This window comes from Aethalodelphis obliquidens, unplaced genomic scaffold (assembly GCF_003676395.1).
Source record: "Aethalodelphis obliquidens isolate GAN/ISIS:26980383/991018 unplaced genomic scaffold, ASM367639v1 scaffold67, whole genome shotgun sequence".
NCBI lineage: Eukaryota > Metazoa > Chordata > Mammalia > Artiodactyla > Delphinidae > Aethalodelphis > Aethalodelphis obliquidens.
The window spans coordinates 4,588,954-4,611,025 of record NW_020838011.1 but is presented as its reverse complement, the minus strand read 5'-3'; the positions used below and the strand labels follow the sequence as shown (position 1 = coordinate 4,611,025).

Here is a 22,072-nt window from a genome sequence, read left to right as displayed (position 1 = left end):
CCTCTATTGGCTCATTCTCATCAGCAAACATACTTTAGTATTTCTTACTTTAAAAAACAAAACAACAAAACAAAACAAAACACCTTCCAGATCCCAGAGATTCTCCAAGAATCTTTTGTGTTATCCTTTCCTGAAAAATTTATCAAGAGTTTCGTAATTCATACTCAGTCACTTCTCATTTTCATAAAAGCCACTCTATTTAGGCATATGTTCCTATCTCCACAATGCCCCTGTCATTGCCAAATCCCTTGTCAACTTTTTCCATCTTATCATGTTTGAGTACTCAGCAATATTCTATAGTTGAATAGAATAGAACTATTCAACTATACTTCTTCTATTCTTGGGTTATATGACATAATTTTTTATTTACCTTATTGACTATACTTTCTAAGTTACCTTTACCAAAATAACATTCTTCTTAGGCAGTTTCATTCAGTAATTCATTTTGAATACTAGTAACTCTGAAAACTCTACCTCTAATTCTGACAAGACTGCTGTGACATTGACTCCTGAAAATTGAATGTTTCTAACCTGATTTTACAGTTCCTAACTTAAAATATTAAAATAATCACAGGATTTTAAAGACGGGGCTCTTAGGTCATGTATTCCAATCAATATTTGAATTTAAAGCTTCTTTAAGCATGTATTCAATCTAAAATTATATTTACTAAAAAACTCTTAAATGAAGCACAATTTAATTTATTTATAGAAGTACAATGTGATATAACAAGGAATATATGGTAATGAGTAAAAAAATGGACACTGAAGCCAGACTGCCTGTTGGAATCCAAGTTTTGGCACTAACTAGCTGTGAGGTCTTAAGGTGAGCTAATTACTCTTTTAGAAACCTCAAAGGGTTATTGCAAAGATTAAATTTACACATGTAGAGGATTGCAGAACTGTACCTACCACATAGCAAAGCTTCAATAAGTTAAGTATCTGTCTTGTTATTTTGCACATAGTTTCAAATAGACACAAACATGAAATCTCAAATTGATGTTGGATCAAGTGCAGCCATTATAGTTGATTTAAGGGCAGAACCAGAGAGTACAGGTTGTTTATTTCAGAATCTATGACTAAATTTTAACCTACACTATGTGACTCAAAATAGGATATAATATTTAACTTAATATTACCCATAAAATTTTACTTTAAACATCTCCAAGAAGCATTTGAAACATGGGTTGATTAGGATTTGCAGGCTAAAAGTCTCTCAGCCCAATTTATAAACATATAATCATTGTACTAAATAAAAATTTCAATTTAAAATAATTTGTGTCATTTCAAACAGAGCTATATTAGGAAAAATGTAATTTCTAGTTGGTTCTAACTATAGCAACCAAGACAGCTCTTAAAAGCCACCAGATTATGATATCCATGAGACTTCATATGTACTTCATTCAGCCTTTGTAAGTAATCCTATTTTCCACTTTATACTTTAAAGACCTAGGACCCTAAGTATTCACTGGGGTAAAAATTGGCTTATATATTGAAAAGGAAAATTATCTGCTTGAAAATAATTCAAAAGTGATTCAAATGCCTTCATTTAGAGTTGAAATCTACAGTTCCAACTCTATTAATTCCTTGTATAATTGTTTATAAGCTGAAACTATATTAAAATAAATATCTTAAAAGTGAATGAAATCATTTTAGGATAGGATTTTTGAGTTTTCTCCAGAGTATATATAATTTAATTTTACAAGACAGAATTAAACGAGATATTGCTAAATACATGTACCTGTTTTTGAATCTTTATTCAAATGTTTAACATTCAAGGAAAATACACAGCAATTACATTTTTAAAAAATGAAGAAACGGAGATTGGTTCAAGATGGTAGAGTAGGATGTGTGCTCACTCCCTCTTGTGAGAGCAATGGAATCACAACTAACTGCTGAACAATCATCGACAGGAAGACATGGAACTCACCAAAAATGATACTCCACATCCAAAGACATAGGAGAAGCCACAATGAGACAGTAGGAGGGGCGCAATCTCAATAAGATCAATTCCCATAACAGCTGGGTGGGTGACTCACAAACTGGAGAACACTTATACCACAGAAGTCCACCCACTGGAGTGAAGATTCTGAGCCCCACGTCAGGCTTCCCAACCTGGGTGTCTGGCAATGGGAGAAGGAATTCCTAGAGAATGAGACTTTGAAGGCTAGAGGGATTTGATTGCAGAACTTTGGCAGGACTGGGGGAAACAGAGACTCCACTCTTAGAGGGCATACACAAAGTAGTGTGCACATCAGGACCCAGGGGAAGGAGAAGTGACCACATAGGAGACTGAACCAGACCTACCTGCTAGTGTTGGAGGGTCTCCTGCAGAGTTGGGGGTGGCTGTGGTTCACCATGAGGAAAAGGACAATGGAAGCAGAAGTTCTGGGAAGTATTCCTTGGTGTGAGTCCTCCCAGAGTCCACCATTAGCCCATTCAAAGAGCCAGGTAGGCTGCACTGTTGGGTTGCCTCAGTCCAAATAACCAACAGGGAGGGAACCCGGCCCCACCCATCAGCAGACAAGCAGATTAAAGTTTTACTGAGCTCTGCCCACCAGAGCAACACCCAGCTCTACCCACCACCACTCCCTCCCATCAGGAAACTTGCAGAAGTCTCGTAGACAGCTTCATCTACCTGAGACAAGACAGCAGAGCAAAAAGAACTACAATACTGCAGCCTGTAGGAAAAAAACCACATTCACAGAAAGATAGACAAGATGAAAAGGCAGAGAGCTTTGTATCAGATGAAGGAACAAGATAAAATCCCAGAAAAACAACTAAATGAAGTGAAGATAGGAAACCACCCAGAAAAAGAATTCAGAATAACGATAGTCAAGATGATCTAGGACCTCAGAAAAAGAATGGAGGCAAAGACAGAGAAGATGCAAGACATGTTTAACAAAGACCTAGAAGAGTTAAAGAAAGAACACCTACAAGAATTAAAGAACAAACAAACAGAGATGAAAAATACAATAACTGAAATGAAAAATACACTAGAAGGAATCAATAGCAGAATAACTGAGGCAGAAGAACGGATGAGTGACCTAAAAGACAGAATGGTGGAATTCACTGCCGTGAAACAGAATAAAAAAAAAAGGAGGAAAGGAAATGAAGACACCCTAAGAGACCTCTGGGACAACATTAAACACAAAAACATTCTCATTATAGGGGTTCCAGAAGGAGAAGACAGAGAGAGAAAGGACCCAAGAAAATATTTGAAGAGATTATAGTTGAAAACTTCCCTAACATGGGAAAGGAAATAGCCACTCAAGCCGAGGAAGCACAGAGAGTCCAAGACAGGATAAACCCAAGGAGAAACATGCCGAGACACATAGTAATCAGATTGGCAAAAATTAAAGACAAAGAAAAATTATTGAAAGCAGCAAGAGAAAAATGACAAATAACATACAAGGGAAGTCCCATAAGGTTAACAGCTGATTTCTCAGCAGAAACTCTACAAGCTAGAGGGAGTGGCATGATATATTTAAAGTGATGAAAGGGAAGGAACTAGAACCAAGATTACTCTACCCAGCAAGGATCTCATTCAGATTCAATGGAGAAATCAAAAGCTTTACAAAAGCTAAGAGAATTCAGCACCACCAAACCAGCTCTACAACAAATGCCAAAGGAACTTTTCTAAGTGGGAAACACAAGAGAAGAAAACGACCTACAAAAACAAACCCATAACAAATAAGAAAATGGTAATAGGAACATACATATCGATAATTACCTTAAATATAAATGGATTAAATGCTCCAACAAAAAGACACAGGTTCACTGATTGGATAAAAAAACAAGACCCATATATATGCTGTCTACAAGAGACCCACTTCTGACCTAGGGACACATACAGACTGAAAGTGAGGGGATGGAAAAAGATGTTCCATGCAAATGGAAATCAAAAGGAAGTTGGAGTACCAATAATCATATAAGATTAAAAAGACTTTAAAATAAAGAATGTTACATAATGATCAAGGGATCAATCCAAGAAGAAGATATAACTATTGGAAATATTTATGCACTGAACATAGGACCACCTCAATACATAAGGCAACTGATAACAGCTATAAAAGAGGAAATCTACAATAACACAATAATAGTGGGGGACTTTAATACCTCACTTACACCAATGGACAGATCATCCAAACAGAAAATTAATAAGGAAACACAAGCTTTAAATGACACAATAGACCAGATAGATTTAATTGATATTTATAGGACATCCCATCCAAAAAACAGCAGATTACACTTTCTTCTCAAGTGTGCACAGAACATTCTCCAGGATAGATCACATTTGGGTCACAAATCAATTGGTAAATTTAAGAAAAACTGAAATCATATCAAACATCTTCTGCGACCACAATATTATGAGATTAGAAATCAATTACAGGGGGAAAAAAAGTAAAAAACACAAACACATGAAGGCTAAAGAATACATTACTAAATAACCAAGAAATCACTGAAGAAATCAAAGAGGAAGTCAAAAAATACCTAGAGACAAATTACAATGAAACACGACAATCCAAAACCTATGGGATTCAGCAAAACCAGTTCTAAGAGGGAAGTTATAGCAATACAAGCCTACCTCAAAACACAACAAAAATCTCAAATAAACAATCTAACCTTACACCTAAAGGAACTAGAGAAAGAAGAACAAACAAAACCCAAAGTTAGTAGAAGGAAAGAAATCATAAAGATCAGAGCAGAAAAAATGAAATAGAAACAAAGAAAACAAGAGCAAAGATCAATAAAAGTAAAAGCTGGTTCTTTGAGAAGATAAACAAAATTGATAAACCATTAGCCAGATGCCTCAAGAAAAAGAGGGAGAGGACTCAATAAAATTAGAAATGAAAAAGGAGAATTTAAAACAGACACCTCAGAAATACAAAGCATCCGGAGAGACTACTACAAGCAACTCTATGCCAATAAAATGGACAACCTGGAATAAATGGACAAATTCTTAGAAAGGTATAACCTTCCAAGACTGAACCAAGAAGAAATAGAAAATATGAACAGACCAATCACAAGTAATGAAATTGAAACTGTGATTAAAATCTTCCAAAAAACCAAAGTCCAGGACCAGATGGCTTCACAGGTGAATTCTATCCAACATTTAGAGAAGAGCTAACACCCATCTTTCTTAAACTCTTCTAAAAAATTGCTGAGGAAGGAACACTCCCAAACACATTCTATGAGGCCACCATCATCCTGATACCAAAACCAGACAAAGATACTGCAAAAAAAGAAAATTACAGACCAATATCACTGATGAATATAGATGCAAAAATCCTCAACAAAATACTAGCAAACAGAATCCAACAACACATTAAAAGGATCATACACCATGATCAAGTGGGATTTATCCCAGGGATGCAAAGCTTCTTCAATATACGCAACTCAATCGATGTGATATACCATATTAACAAATTGACGAATAAAAACTGTATGATCATCTCAATAGATGCAGAAAAAGCTTTTGACAAAATTCAACACCGATTTATGATAAAAACTCTCCAAAAAGTGAGCACAGAGGGAACCTACCTCAACATAATAAAGGCCATATACAACAAACCCACAGCAAACATCAGTCTCAACGGTGAAAAGCTGAAAGCACTTCCTGTTAGATCAGGAAGAAGAAAAGGATGTCCACTCTCACCACTATTATTCAATATAGTTTTGGAAGTCCTAGCCATGGCAATCAGAGAAGAAAAAGAAAGAAAAGGAATACAAATTGGAAAAGAAGGAGTAAAACTGTCACTGTTTGCAGATGACATGATACTATACATACAGAACCCTAAAGATGCCACCAGAAAACTACTAGAGCTGATCAGTGAATTTGGTAAAGTTGCAGGATACAAAATTAATGCACAGAAATCTCTTGCATTCCTATATACTAATGATGAAAAATATGAAAGAGAAATTAAGGAAACACTCCCATTTACCACTGCAACAAAAAGAATAAAATACCTAGGAATAAACCTACCTAGGGAGACAAAAGACCTGTATGCAGAAAACTATAAGACACTGATGAAAGAAATTAAAGATGATACAAACAGATGGAGAGATATGCCATGGTCTTGGATTGGAAGAATCAACATTGTGAAAATGACTATACTACCCAAAGCAATCTACAGATTCAATGCAACCACTATCAAATTACCAATGGCATTTTTTACAGAACTAGAACAAAAAATCTTAAAATTTGTATAGAGACACAAAACACCCCAAATAGCCAAAGCAACCTTGAGGGAAAAAAACGGAGCTGGAGGAATCTGACTCCCTGACTTCAGACTATACTATACTACAAAGCTACAGTAATCAAGACAATATGGTACTGGCACAAAAACAAATATAGATCAATGTAACAGGATAGAAAGCCCAAAAATAACCCCACGCACCTATGGCCAACTAATCTATGACAAAGGAGGCAAGGATATACAATGGAGAAAAGACAGTCTCTTCATAAGTGATACTAGGAAAACTGGACAGCTACATGTAAAAGAATGAAATTAGAACCCTCCCTAACACCATACACAAATATAAACTCAAAATGGATTAGAGATCAAATGTAAGACTGAACACTATGAAACTGTTAGAGGAAAACATAGGAAAACACTGTTTGACATAAATCACAGTGAGATCTTTTTTGATCCACCTCCTAGAGTAATGGAAATAAAACCAAAAATAAACTAATGGGACCTAATGAAACTTAAAAGCTTTTGCAAAGAAAGGAAACTACAAATAAGATGAAAAGATAACCTCAGAATGGGAGAAAATATTTGCAAATGAATCAACAAATTATTAATCTCCAAAATATATAAACAGCTCATGCAGCTCAATATTAAAAAAACAAGCAACCCAATCCAAAAATGGGCAGAAGACCTAAATAGACATTTCTCCAAAGAAGACATACAGATGGCCAAGAAGCACATGAAAAGCTGCTCAGCATCACTAATCATTAGATAAATGCAAGTCAAAACTACAATGAGGTATCACCTCACACCAGTTAGAATGGGCATCATCAGAAAATCTACAAACAACAAATGCTGGAGAGGGTGTGGAGAAAAGGGGACCCTCTTGCAGGGTTGGTGGGAATGTAAATTGATACAGCCACTATGGAGAACAGTATGGAGCTTCCTTAAAAAACTAACAATAGAACTACCATATGACCCAGCAATCCCACTACTGGGCATATACCCAGAGAAAACCATAATTCAAAAAGACACATGCACCCTGATGTTCATTGCAGCACTATTTACAATAGTCAGAACATGGAAGCAACCTAAATGCCCATCAACTGATGAATGGATAAGGAAGATGTGGTACATATATACAATGGAATATTACTCAGTCATAAATGAAATTGGGTCATTTGTAGAGACGTGGATGGATCTAGAGACTGTCATACAGAGTGAAGTAAGTCAGAAAGAGAAAAACAAATATCATATATTAACGCATATATGTGCAACCTAGAAAAATGGTACAGATGAATCAGTTTGCAGGGCACAAATAGAGACACAGTTATAGAGAACAAACATATGGGCACCAAGGGAGGGAAGTGGCGGGGGGTGGGTGGTGTTGTGATGAATTGGGAGATTGGGATTGACACAGATACACTAATATGTATAAAATGGATAACTAATAAGAACCTGCTGTACAAAAAAGTCAATAAAATTGTAAAATTCAAAAAAAATTTTTTAATTAATAATGAAGAAAAAATAAGTTAAAAAATTTCTTATCCCAAATTATAACTAGATTCTTACATTAATTTTTTCAATGGTATAAACAAAAGCAATTAAAAACCTTAAAATGAGTTCCATCTGTCAAAGAATTTGGAGATAAATGAACTACAGTAATCTAATACTCCGTTTTCATCAGACTTGATTGAATTTTCATTATGTCGCTATATCCACAGTAAACAATTAATAATAGACAATTAAACATGATTTTTTGGAAACTTTTTTCAGAGGTTAGAAATATAGAATGAGTTGCAGAAAAATGACATTTTAAGATTATTCTATTACTAATATGTTTATGGACATAATGTAGGGCAAGCAATTTTGAAGAAAAAATTGTTTATGAGTACTATATATTCATAATACCAACTTCAAAAATTCAGATTGCTGTGGTACAATAAAGAAACAAATATTTGGTCTTTGTCCTGGTTCCTAGTGCAGGGTTCCTAAAACCCTTGTAATCTTTGGAGTGGTAACGGTGTCTTTTGTATGCTCGTGAGATGATGGGGATGGGGGTGGTGCCTAGAGGTAATGGAAGACAGTAGTGGAGGCTAAGTAGCTCCTCAGTGGGAAGTGGTCTGAGAGAAACAAAGCCAAGATTAGAGGTTTGGAACTTTCAGTCCTGCTCTCACCTACAACCCCATGCCCAGGGAAGGGAGGTGGGTGGAGATTGAGTTTAACCACTAGTAGTCAATGATTTAATCAATCATGCCTTTGTAATGAAACCTCCACTAAAACTCCTAACAGATGTGGTTCAAGGAGCTTCTAGGTTTGGCAAACACTTTGAAGGGCTAGGAGGGTGGAGCCCAGAGACGCCATGGAATCTTAGTTCTCCACCTCTCCCCGTGCATTGCTTCCATTTGTTTTTTCCTAAGTTTTATGCTTTTTAATAAAGCTGCAGTTGTAAGTAGAGCAGTTTCCTGAGTTCTGTGATTTGTTCTAGTGAATTATTGAACCTGAGAGTTGGTCTTGTGAAGCCCTATATTTGTAGTTCTCCAGGCAGAAGTGTGGGTAGCCTGGGCATTCTGTTTGTGGCTGGCATTTGCAGTGGGGAGTCCTTAACTTGTGGGATCTGCTCTAATTCTATGAGTTAGTGTTAGAATTGAATTGAATTGCTGGAAATTTAGTTGGTGTTGGAGAATCAGCTGGTGTGTGTAAAAACAACATGAAACTGGTGTCAGAAGCGGTGTCAGAAAACACCACTCAAATCCATGAAAAAGAACATTTTAAAGTACACGCAATCTTGCCACTAAAAGGTGACCATTATTAACTTTTTAGTGCATTTCCATTTAGGTTTTTTTCTGCATATATAATCAGTCATTTATGAGGAATAAGAATGTTCATTTTATATCCCAAAAGGTATATTAGCACTCAGCTATCCTGTAAAGTATATTTGATAAAATTTTATAATATATATATAACTCTGTATTTTATTTTCAGGAAGATAGCTAACTAAAAGATTGTCTCAGGTATAAAAATGTGTATCTTATTATTTCTTGAAGGAAAAGGAATTTTGTTGCTTAAGTAATTTTTATTGATGATTAATCCTCTCCAAACTGTATGATCTATTGATTTTGTTTCTTAAATTAATGAAAAATACACATAAAAGTTACTAAATATGTTCAAAATATAAACTATTTTTACTTATCAACAAAGTATTTGGACATTTGCATTTTATATAAAGTATATAGGTTATATATAGTGTATGCATAGTACATAATATACATACATACACACATACCTATATATAGATATAGATTTTATAAGCAGAATATTAAATTTATAACAGTATATACATTAATATATATTAATGTAAAAGGGAAAATAGAGGATTAAAGAAATCTTGTAACAACATTGTATTTTTCAAGATGATATAACTTTCTTTCCAAGTAGATGAATGTTTCTGAACACAATGAGTCGTTACTGCGTATGAGTCATGATAACTTACTGCATTACTTTAAAGGAAAGTATCTGCTGGTCAATAAGTTAACAGAACTCAGTCATAAAATTCATCATATAAAGGATGAACTGTTTTGCCTGTATTCCTTCTTACCTTCACCTGTACACTAGAGTCCATCTTCCCTTGCCTACTCAAATGCAGAAACCACACAATTTTCCCCTCTCTTGCCTGCATCAATTAATTGTCTATTCATACCAGATTAAAAGGAAGAGGCTGTAATCTCTATCACGCTTAAAAACTAACCAATCAACAAAACAAAACAAAAAAATGCCCTTGATCCAACATTTCTCGCCAGCTACTATATTTCTTAGCTCTTATTTACAGAAAAAGATCTGAAAAGAGATGTCTTTACATGTGGTTTTTAACTCCTCTCTTCCCATCTGCCTCCAAACCATTTTAATAAGCCTTCATCAAACAACTTTTGTCAAAGACACAAGAACCTCCAAGTTGCTAAATCCAGTGGTCAAGTGTAAGTCCCCATCCTAATTGAAATGCTTCATTGCCTAGCTTCCAGGATTTCTAACTTTCTTCCTATCTCACTGGTTGCTCTTTCTAAATCTACTTTGTAGACTCTGCATTTCCAAGATCTCAAAAGTTAGAGTGACCCAGGGTTTCAGTCCTTGGTCTTCTCTTTTTATATATCTACATCAATCCCTTTATTTTATCCAGTCACATGGGTTTAAAACAAAATCTACTGTGACCCGTTCTCCCAAGACTGTAGCCAGTACCCACACTCCTACATTTGAGGGGTGGCCAAGCACTGGCTGTTTGTGGGAGAGACAGACACAAGTTGGATGTGCTGGTTGCAGTATCCCCATGCCTGTGTGAGGCCCCACATGGTGTGGGATGGAAGTCGAGGTAGGAAGAGAAGGAAGATGGGTAGTGAGTCAATGGCCATATCCCGACATGGAACTCCAGGGAACTGAAGGATTCTAAATTCAATCCTGGCCTTCCAGGTGGTTTTCAAGGTATATATGTTAGAGTAGGAGGTTAGGATATGTTTAATTTATCATTTTGTACTCTTGCCCTGAGCTCTGCAAATGTTGAAACTGGCCTGTTCCTGCCCACAGGGTTGATCCAGTCCCCTCTGCCAGATCCCTGCTTTCCCAGACTCTCTTGCATTAAGAGGTGGTCATGTGATCTAGACATGTGATATGAGCAAGGAGCTTCTGGGAAATATCTTCCATCCTGACCATGAGAGAGAAAGGCATGAGAAAAGGCTTCTGAGGAAAGCATTCTTTTCTCCCTTCATTTTTGCTATTGAACACAATTGCTAAAGGATATGATGATGGGAGCTGAAAGAGCCATCTTTGGACCACACGTTGACACTGTGAATGACAACAGCCAACATGCTAAGGATGATAAAAGATGGAAAGAGCTTAGGTACTTACTACCATTACCGAGCTATTAAACCAACTATGGAACCACCTACCTCTGGATTTTAGTTTCTGTAAATCATCAGTATCATTATGATTTAGGCCCTATACTGGTCAGCATTTGCTACTCATAACAAAGCTATCCTAACAGAAACATACAGTGACTAAGTGACAGAAACCAGTCTGGTTGGAAAATCACTATCTCAAGTTTTTGTCATCTCTGCATACCACCTTTACATTATTTTTTTTCCCCCCAAAATATCTCACTTTGCTTAATGTTTTAAAAGGAAATATATCATTTTCATAAATAAAAATACAGGATCATTTACCATTATAAAAAGCAATAAAGATATATAAAACAAAATCAATACTGAAAATAAATAAAACCTGAAAACCATTAAATGCAAAAATAAAATAAAATCTATATACCAATGAATCCAGATTTAAATCTTCGGCTTTCATTATTTCAACTGCCTACTCAGCATCTACACTGTAATGTTTAGTAAGTCTTTCAAAGTTATGCTGTTAACCACTTCCCCCAAAGCTCCTAATCTACCCCTAATGTGATTTTTTTCTACAGTTCCATATCTCAGCACCACAAGCCAAAACCCTTGGAATCACACTCCACTCCTTTCTCTTATAGTCTACATAAAATAAATGAGCAATTCTGTAAGTTCTATCCTCAAAACATATCCAAAATTTTAGCACTTCTTTGTTATTAAATAAATTAATGAATAATTAAAGGACAAAAAATCATATCAAAGTTTATACATTAAAAATTAAATAAAATCTGTGAATAATATGGAATACAAATATTATTTAATTATAATTATTCTCAGATTTCTTCCACTCTTATAAAAGTTTAAGTGAATATTTGCTCTGAACTATTTGGGGGGAAAAACTACAGCCTTATTATACTACTTATTTTAGATTAATTTTGCTGTTGTGTGTACGATTACTTCAGAAATTTTGGTTTCATAATACAATTCTGATTACCAAGCTTTCCCAAAGCTGACTGCACATTTCATATAGGATACAAAGGAAATCTGACTCCAGCCACATATAAAGAACACAGGAGCTGCTAAATTTTACATTTTTCTCATAAAGAAGATTTATTTTTCCCTTAGGTAGTCTCTCATCCTTAGGCTGCAATTGACTGTCCTAATTCTGATATAAACCTAATTATTTTGGGGGAAAGTGAAAGAATTATTTGATTTCAAGGTATAACACTTAACAGTTCCAGTGTGTCTGTGACAGTCATCCTTCAAACTGTTTTTTTCTCAAGTGTCAGCTCCCAGAGTATGAGGTATGCCAAATACAGTGATACATAAAACACCTGGTTCCTAGAAAGATCACATAGGGATTTGAATACATTTTAAAGAGAAAGCCTCAAAACAGAGACTAACACTTTTAACATTTCAGAAAAGTTAAAACTACAGCATAAAACGCATAATACAATGAGATTGGCAACAATACTTGGCGAATGTACAGCTTCGTGAGCCAGTGGCTACATACAGTTCATTTTCCATAGAAGTGATTGTTAGATGCTTGTTAATTGAAATTAAGTTAATCAGCAAAGGACTAACTAATACCTAAGGAAGGTCTTAACTTATTTGAAGTGACTCTAGTGGTGTCAACAATACACAGGGCTCCAAACAGTGCTGTTTAGATTGTATCACTTTTCAAATACACCTGGATCATTTATGATAATGTTATGGCACATTTCCAGTGATATTTAACCACAGAACAAGGAAATGGAGGAAAGGTGGGGAAAATGAGATAACAGATGATATTCCTTTCAGAATTTCTTAAAAAGTATTTTATAACAATGAATAAAATAAATCAATTATTAGTTCTGACTCAAGAACTAAAGTGTTCAATATGTGTGGGTGTTGAAAAGTATATTTGATTAAAAAGGTTTGGAAAAAAACACATCTTCAGTATAGTGTGTTGGCCCTGGAATCTTTTTATAAGACGTGACAGTTTTTAAACACATCTCTAAATATTTAGAAATATTTTAAAATAATTAGAAATTTGTGATGTTTTCATTTAAATTGAGTACTTTTGGTGGTGGAAGGTAAACAACGAATAAAGTCAAGTGAATGGAGACATAACTTTTTTTTTAAAAGTCGGCATGGACGATATAAACTATACTGAGCTTCCTGTTTAAAAACCCAAAACAATATTTCAACCTTTTTACATCACTAGCTAATATTTTAAGAAGAATGAGAAAGTACTATAAATATTTTCCTCAAAACTCATCCAGAAAACATTGAAGTGGATGAATATTTTTATTAAGTATAATTCAGAACTAGGTTTACTGTTCTCATAAAGGATCAAACTCTTTTTAAGATATTGCTCTGACTACGGTATCAAAATGTTACCATTTTGAAAAGCAGGCCATATATATATATAATTCCATCTTAATATATTAATATAAAGAAGAAAAATTAAAGCATTGACAATTTTTTGTGATGTTGTTGCATTTTTCAGAATTATATCATTCTGCTTTTTCACCTTCAATTTTTTAGAACCCTACCACATTTAACTCCATGAAGTACTAATGTAATACTAGTCAAGCTAAATTACTTAACTGTTTCTACCAATATCTGGAAACACAGTACAAAGCAAAAGTTACCTTCTTAAGTAATAAATAAGTTATTATGGATACTGGTAAGGCAAAACATTTTTCTATTCATCCCTGAAGCTACTCAGAAGCCTTCTTAGATTTCATTATGTATGGCAGGTGCCCAAGTTCACTGAGACACTTCTTTTTTTTAATTTAGAGCTAACTACAGAACTTCCTATTTATTAATCAAATGAGCATTTCACTCCTAGAGCCAATTCTTTCATAATAGGATAACTTTGGCTTAAGAAAAAAAAAGGATCATATCAGGCAAATTCTTTATGACACTACATAAGAAACAAAGCCAGTCAAATTCTAATGAGATTTTGATAAGAGGTTGAGCAAATTTCACTAAGGAAAACACAGAGAACCAAAGGCAGCAATATATTTCCACGTAGAGTGGTTAAAAATAATCAAACCATACTGTATGAATACTGAATTATGAGCTGTATGCTATACATATATGATTATATTTAATTATAGCAAAACTCTACAAAGTAGAATCAATTATTCCCAATTCTGAGGAGATACTGAGACTGAGAGCCATGATGTAACTTGCAAGATTATATAACCATCACAGGACTGAACTGAAATCCAAATTGAAATTGTGTATGACACGAGTTTTTGCTCCTCTTTAGCACTACACCTTCCTTTAGCAATTAGAGCACAGGGAGGAAAGAAGGAAAGTGAAAGGTGTTTCTTTAAAAGATCTGACATTGTGTTTGCCAGCCCATCACTCATGTAAAACCCAAGTTAAGGGGAGATACCAGAAATTGGAAAACTGGGCTAGGTCAAAATCAGAATCTTGGATGTAGAAGTCTGTCCCTGGAAAAGGCAAAGGGTCAGACATAGGAAAGGGAAGCTTAGTAGATTCCTTGTCTCTCCATACGGGCACCAATTTTCTTTCTTAGCCCTAAAAGCTTCTATTATTTCTTTTAATTCTGCAAAGTACTTGTGATGCTGTTAAATATTTTTTCAACAAGAGAAGTAGTTGATAACTACAGAAGTGATCAATTTTTATTTCTAAGTTAAATGTCAAGCGTGCTATAAATGTTCCTCAAGAATTAAAGTTCTGTCATAATACTACAGCGATACTATAAATTAATTTTGTACTGATAATTCATTAACTGTTTTATTTATATTTATATTATTTTTTAAGAACTAGATTAGATTTTTGCTATGATTACTGTAAGCTCCAATTTCAACTTGTTTGAAATTAAATCAGAAAATTCAAATGACTGGAATTACTTTTTTCCTCCAAATATAATTACCTATTTTGATGAAAAGAAGACAAAGGACAAGTAAGCAAACAGCAAACCGAAATGCATTATTTAGTTTTAAGTACTTTTGTAGTTAAATCTGACACTTGGAGTACCTCAATTCCTCTGTAATCACGTTAACTATAGGAACTTACTCTATTATTATTTTTTCCCAGAGTATATCATTAATATAGTAATGAGCCAACGAAATGAATGTTTTATACTAATATCAAAAGGTGTTTATTATGATGACTGTGAAGTAAATTTAAAATTAAAATATAATTAAATTATTTAAAAATAATAATTAAATTAATTAGAGTAAATTAGAGTTAGCCATGCAGTGTTAGGGAAAAGAAAATCTGTAGAGTAGCAGCAGATAAGACCTGAAGCACAAGTGATTACACCCAGAATGGCCAGAGGGACACATGGCTTAAAAAGGGACAACTAGACCAGGAAGGCTAAGTAGGCCATGGTAGGAAGTCTGGACTTTAGTGTAAGAGTAACTGGAAATCACTGAAGAGTTTTACCCAAGAGAGTTGCATAATCAGATTTAAACTTTTCAAGAGATCACTCTAGCTAATGAAGGTAGGAGCAAGAATCAGTATGGGGAAAACTGTCAGGAGACCACTGAAGCAGCTTTGCAGAAGTTCATGGTGGCCAAAAAGGTAGTGAACGTGGGGAGAAGCAAACACATTTTAGATAAAGAAGATATTTCTATGTGAAAGAATGTGTGTAATTAAAGTAACAAATATTTGATAAATGAATGGTTTTAGAAAGACACTGACCAGCAAAAGGCCTTATATGGTGAGTTTATTTTCTCAATAAACTGCCCAAGGTGGTGCATCTTATTCATCACTTTACAAAAAAAACCCCAAGAAAACATTATTAACTTTTATGCCCTTTCCCTATACTAAAAAAAGAAGACATTGCAAATAAATGATGCTATGTCTTTAAAATACTCTCACATCACCCAATATCACTTAAAAATTCATATTATACAGATCCTTATTTTTGTTAAAAACAAAAAGGATGCCAAATTTTGTGTTCTGCTTAAACCTTTCTTAAATTCTTTCCTTATCAGTTATGCCCTGGTGATTTTTTTACAAGCACTTACTAAATAGTTAACATATTTTAAATGAAATAAAATGTCCTTCAGATTCTGGAAACTTCTAAGGATTATTTTCTTGAGATTTCTCTCTTATTATCTCTCTCCTGCATGCTCTCATATCCTGTAGATGACCATTTTTCCTACTTTGTAGAGGAGAGTAGGCAGAAATCCCTCAATTTACTGCTCTACCCTGGTTCCACCACATATCTACATCACGCCTATTATTTATTTTATCTAGTCTGAGTAGAAAAGGATCCTCCTAGCTGGCTTCTGTTATCTCAGCAGAAAAGTGTCCCTCATGAAATTGAATGGAGTGGAATTACTCTCCCGCTATTCTGGTTCTCATTCCCTATAGTTCCTCAGGTCATGACTATAACACTGATTTCCTTTCCTCTGTCTCTAACCACTTTTTTACTGGTTCCTTCCCATCAGCATATCCATATCCCATTTTTTTTTTTTTTTTTAATGGTATGCGGGCCTCTCACTGCCGCGGCCTCTCCCCTTGCGGAGCACAGGCTCCGGACGCGCAGGCCCAGCGGCCATGGCTCACGGGTCCAGCTGCTCCGTGGCACGTGGGATCCTCCCAGACCGGGGCACGAACCCGCGTCTTCCGCATCGGCAGACGGACTCCCAACCACTGCGCCACCAGGGAAGCCCTATATCCCCTTTTTTTCCATCTTAAAACCACGCTGCATATTCTTTCTAATAGCTACTTAATTTCTCTCCTTGAGCCTTATTGATTTTTCCTTAAAAAGCATCATCAAAGGCTGATTACATACCTCTGTGCATTTGATGGCTGGGTATGTTTCATTATTATACCCATTTTAAAGAGGATAGGAAGCCTGAGCAAGGTTAAATAAACTTTCCAAAGGCTATAAACTATAAAGCAGTTGAGACAGAATTCAAATCAAGACAGTCTCATTTAAGGCTTTATTTTGATTTGTAATATAAAGTTTGATGCCATCAATATCATTAAATGTGTTTATTAGCTTTTGTGTGTTTGTTTTTCTAAATAGTAATATCACAGACATTCAACCCATATTACCTAAAGAAATACATACGAATAATGAGAATACAAATCTATCTTTTAAATATGTGACTATATTAAGTACAAGGCCTTTTTGAAATTTTTAATCTGGTAAAAGCTGTTACATAAAAAAGTATTATTCACTTCTTTCTGATAGTACTTTAAAAGCATAACAAAAATGATAATAGAGTATTATATGCATTTTGTTTTATATTACACAATAATAGATATAAGGATGCAATTTATACTAAAGTGAGTATAAGTACGATAAGATAAAGAAATTATATTTTATGTGCCTATTTAACAATCCAAATTCAATATTATCAGGAGCAAACGGTCCAAGGAACTAATACTGCATTTTAGAAGGGCAGTCTAGTTGTACATAATTCAACAGTATAATGACTCAACTAAGCAACATTAAGAAGTACAAAAGACTATTACTCATAGTAGATAACTTCTAGTTTGCTCCATTACATTATTTTTTCTAATTCCTTAGCTACCTTTTCAACTAATGTAGACAGATGACCCCTTAAACAAAATTAAATACTTAATGTCAATACACTTCTGTCACTACAGTCTTTAATGTATTACTTTAGTCTATAAACATTCATTGAGGGCCTACTATGGGCAAGGAACTATGTCAGGCACTGAATGTAGGAGGATGAAAAATGGGTGACATAGCTGCTATCTGAGGTAGTTCAAGGAGAATGTCAGTAGCACATGAAAGTCACAGGAGACCTCATGAAACTTCTGAAAGTGCATTCATTTAAATAAAAACATTTAACCAAGTTAACACATAGCACAGGCAAATCATATACAAATGCTACTTAATATAGAATATATATTAATGACTAAAGTACATGTTCACATTACTCTTTCTCAAGTGTCACAGCCTCTAAGGGAATAAGACAAAATTTTTGGTTACACTAAAGAACTATTTTTTTTCCCCAGAAAATGTAAATTGTCTTCTTTTTGCATATATATAAAAGAAGTACTACTAGTGAGGAAAGGATTGTGGATATTTTCATATCTCTGCATGGTTCAGGTTTTTGAGGATAAAAAAGTAGAATTTGGGTTAAAGGATAAACCTTAGGAATTAAAAGATGATGGAATAGGTAGTGACAGTCTTATGGAGAGATTTACTTCCCAAGAGGTAAATGTTAACATTTCAAAGGGGGTACAACCTGGAGCCATATATATGTATACAATAGGATTTTTACATTAGGGAGCTGAGGTCTCCTTTTCTCCCTCAGGAGGAGAGGAGGGCAGCTGTACAACAGCTCCTCTGCAAACACCCAGGTTAATAATTTCAGGGTTCCTCTCTTCTGGTGTAAAAATCCCCCTTTTGGTACTTGCAGGTGCCACCATCTCACTCTCTTCACACTGCTCTGAAGGGAGAGATGGCGTGTTGAGGACTGGTGTGGTTATAGCTCTAACAAAATAGTCTGCCCAGACACAGCAACTTTGTTTCCTGGACAAAATAAATAAATGCATCTAATAAAAACTTATCATACTGTAAATAAGAATTTAGGGGGAAAAGTTTCTTTGAAGACAGAACTTCACTATACTTATTTTCAGGCAGATCAAGTCACCTCAATAGTCAATAAATGATCTTATTCAGCAAAGACAACACACTGATCCTTATAATTTTGCCATAAGATTTCAATACAATGAAAAGTAGGGATAGTTTAGTGTATCAAAGTAAGGTAGACTAAAGAAAAGAAAAAGAAAAATCACTTACTTGATATTATCAAGACAGCCCGATTCAGGTTTCAGAATGGCAGTGTGATGAAACATTTTATATAAAGCAATCCCAAGGAAGATTACATTAAGCTGGAATGTAAAAGGTACTGTTATATTGCATAACTGGAGTAGAAAAAAGTAAGTGTATTCTCTATGACAGATGAGTTGTTCTGGGAAATTAGCTCTCCTACACTTATAAAGGAATTGGATCATAGATGACTGCCTAGTATTTTAGTAAAAGCAAGAGGCCAGTTTGGGAACTCGGGATACCAATGAGTTACAAAGCACTGCTATGCCAAATACACACACATACAAAATCAGCAGCAGTTGGAATGATGATATGGAAACTGCAAGACAAAGCCAAGTAAAGTATATATATATTTTTTTCAAGTATATATTTTTTAAAAAGACAGTAATTATTCCAGGTATGTTACTATATCTACCCTTTAAACATGGCCCTTAATTTACTGTTCAAGTGCTACATTACAAAATATAAATACAAAAATCATAATATTTTTGAATAGCTAGGTCAAAAGGATTATAAAATGCTGGTTAAATTTTGATGCTACAACAAATTAGGATTAAAGTAGAGGGAACCCCCACTGACATTGTTATATCACTGGACCAAGAGAGAACATATGATTTGAAACAAAACAAAATAAAAGCTCCAGTGTACATTTCAAATATCACACATATGTAAACTGTATAGAAAAGCACATGTTGAATTGCCCTTGTCACCTGCTTCGTTTATATATTCCAGAACTTGGGGCTATTTTGTATTTTAAAATGGTAAGTATATAAATAATATACTACCAATAGTATCTCAATTAGGATAAATAATGCATATTTGAAATCAAGATATTATGCATTTAAAAATGAAAAAAAGAAAGTATGATTCCAGAATGTTTACCTAACTTACTTATCATTCTCAAGTGAAATCCTCTTAAATTTTAAAGCTTTTGATATTTATATAAAAACAAAACTGGAAGGAACAGGAAGGTTATTTTGCCACATTTCCAATTTCTGTTTCCATTCATAATTCAAATTATCCAAATGAAAAAGAAAGAAAATGTACTCTTTGTCAAACAAAGTCATCACTGTTTAAAACCTATAAAACGAAATGGATTATGCTAGCTCAGGCCCCTGAGGGGCCACAGTACTGCATAAGCTCTTGCAAATGCATGTTTTCTTCTCCCAAGGGTTTTGATTAAGTATTTTACAATATAAAAGTAGACTATAATGAGTGTCTAATTGCTTGAGTTATATAGGGTCAAATAAGTACATGCTTTCCCAAAATTACTCTATGTAAATTAAAGATAGACAGCACAAGGATAGTGAAAGTTTTATTTCTTGACCTCGGAAACACATAGTTAATTAGGAGTTCTTACCATAATTATCAAGGTCGCTGGTCCTATAAAACTCCAAATGAAGTAGGTGTCAAGTCGGAGCCAACATCTGCAATGAAACACAAGGAAGAGAAGGCATTCAAGGACTGGATATGGGACATACATCAAGAGTGAGCGAGTGACAGAGAAGAATGTGAGCTGCAAAGCATTCCACTGGGAGACAGGAAATATTACATTGCTTGTTCATTTAAATGCTGAATTATGTGCCCAATTTCTGACAGCACTATTGATGGAGTAAGATAATCACCCCTAGAGGAAGCAGGAAAAAAATGGCACTGGGCCTATTTGCTAGGGCCTTTTGTGTCTGTCATAGAAACCTTAAAAAAAAGAAAAAGAAAGAAAGAAAAAGCCATACATATAGCCATTAAATCGAGTAGCTTTAAGCTATCTTTTTCTCTCCAATTATGGTGCTACATAACCTGTCTATCAGCTGTCAGGTAAAGTGACATTTTCCTGTCAAGAAGATCTGAGGAAATTCAGGACAAAGAAGAAATAAATTTGGTATCAGAAAACTGAAGTTTAATTAGGTTGGGCAGCCAACCTTTGAGAGTTCTTAAGTCTTAAAAAGTGCATTGTTACTGCTAGTGCTTCTGGGGTTGCAAATTATCCTTAGCATCCCATGAAGTTGATTCATGACCCAAAAGTAAATTATTAATCACTTAATTTCAGTTACATTTAATACTCCCTCAATTCTTAAAGCCTCTGGGAAATTACATTTTCATTCTTCAGGATGACAGGGAGACAAAATGGAAGTGACTAGTTATGAGAAAGATTAATGTAAATTTTGAACAAATTACATTTGATGTTAAAAATCATATCTTGAATTATTTGCCATTTGGCTATATTTGAGGCATAATTAAAAAAGAAAACATCTCCAGTGGAAAACAGTAGAGTGCTTTGCTAAGTGGTCTAAAAGAGCAAATCCAAAGTATGTAAGTATTTCTGATTATTATGTAACTGTTACTTAAACCTCAGCAATAATGGAATACCAGAAAAGCTATGTAGAAAGAACTTTATATATGTCAATACAGGAATAAATAAATAAAATGTTCCCTATTCATATGATGAAATGTTATAAAATAGTCGAGAGGGAGGAAGTAGATCTTTATATGTCAATAGAATAGACCACAGTAACAAAGTTTAGTGAAAAAGTAAAGTGAAGAATCTATACATCTTTGAACTATAATACACATATTTTTGACAGATACATATATGTATGCAATTTTTTTAATGAAATGGGAAAAATCATCAAACTCAGATTAGTGATTGCCTCTCATATGTGAGTACAGAGGACCAGAAGCAGATGAAAGAGGCTTTAGCCATGTGCTTTATTTTAGTAATTACTGAAAGCTATGTGCCAAAATACTAATAGTTTTAACATTTGAGTGATAGAGGCAGTGATGTTTGTTATGTTTTTTTTTTACTTTTATGTAACTTGAATTTTTTTGGAAAAGGTTAGAAGCTAGATTTTTAAGTAAAGAAATAACCAAATGCCCTAAAAAAAAGTGATTTCAAAACAAGAAAATCTGGCCTTATTCTATTAAGTTAAATATATGTAAACTAATTTCAACTGGAGTATAATATTTGCAGTCCAATAAGAAACTGACTACAAGTTCATATTTTTTACATAGACATATAATTTCTCTTTATTCAAAATAAACCTAATAATCCAATTTGAAAAAATGTTATTAGGGAGGCAATCAATACTTAAACTATTAACCATTAGTTTGTTTGAGTAATTGGTTATCTTTTTGTTGTGCTGTTGTTCAAAAAATTTGGTCATGGAAAATAAGAGTGTGGTATTGCCAATAAGGAGAAACAAACCAGAGAA

The 22,072-nt window shown here is 34.3% G+C and overlaps 1 protein-coding gene across 3 annotated transcripts in view; it reads right to left on the bottom strand.

Annotated features, from left to right (window-relative positions):
- ADGRL3 (adhesion G protein-coupled receptor L3) overlaps window positions 1-22,072 on the bottom strand; it is an 864,166-nt gene that overhangs the window by 60,771 nt on the left and 781,323 nt on the right. For all 3 annotated transcript variants that reach the window (XM_027089631.1, XM_027089632.1, XM_027089633.1), the window contains 2 exons: window positions 20,224-20,290; window positions 18,834-18,925 (listed from right to left, as the gene is read on the bottom strand). In XM_027089631.1, the coding sequence (XP_026945432.1) occupies window positions 18,834-18,925; window positions 20,224-20,290 (159 nt within the window). The remainder of the gene's footprint in view (window positions 1-18,833; window positions 18,926-20,223; window positions 20,291-22,072) is intronic.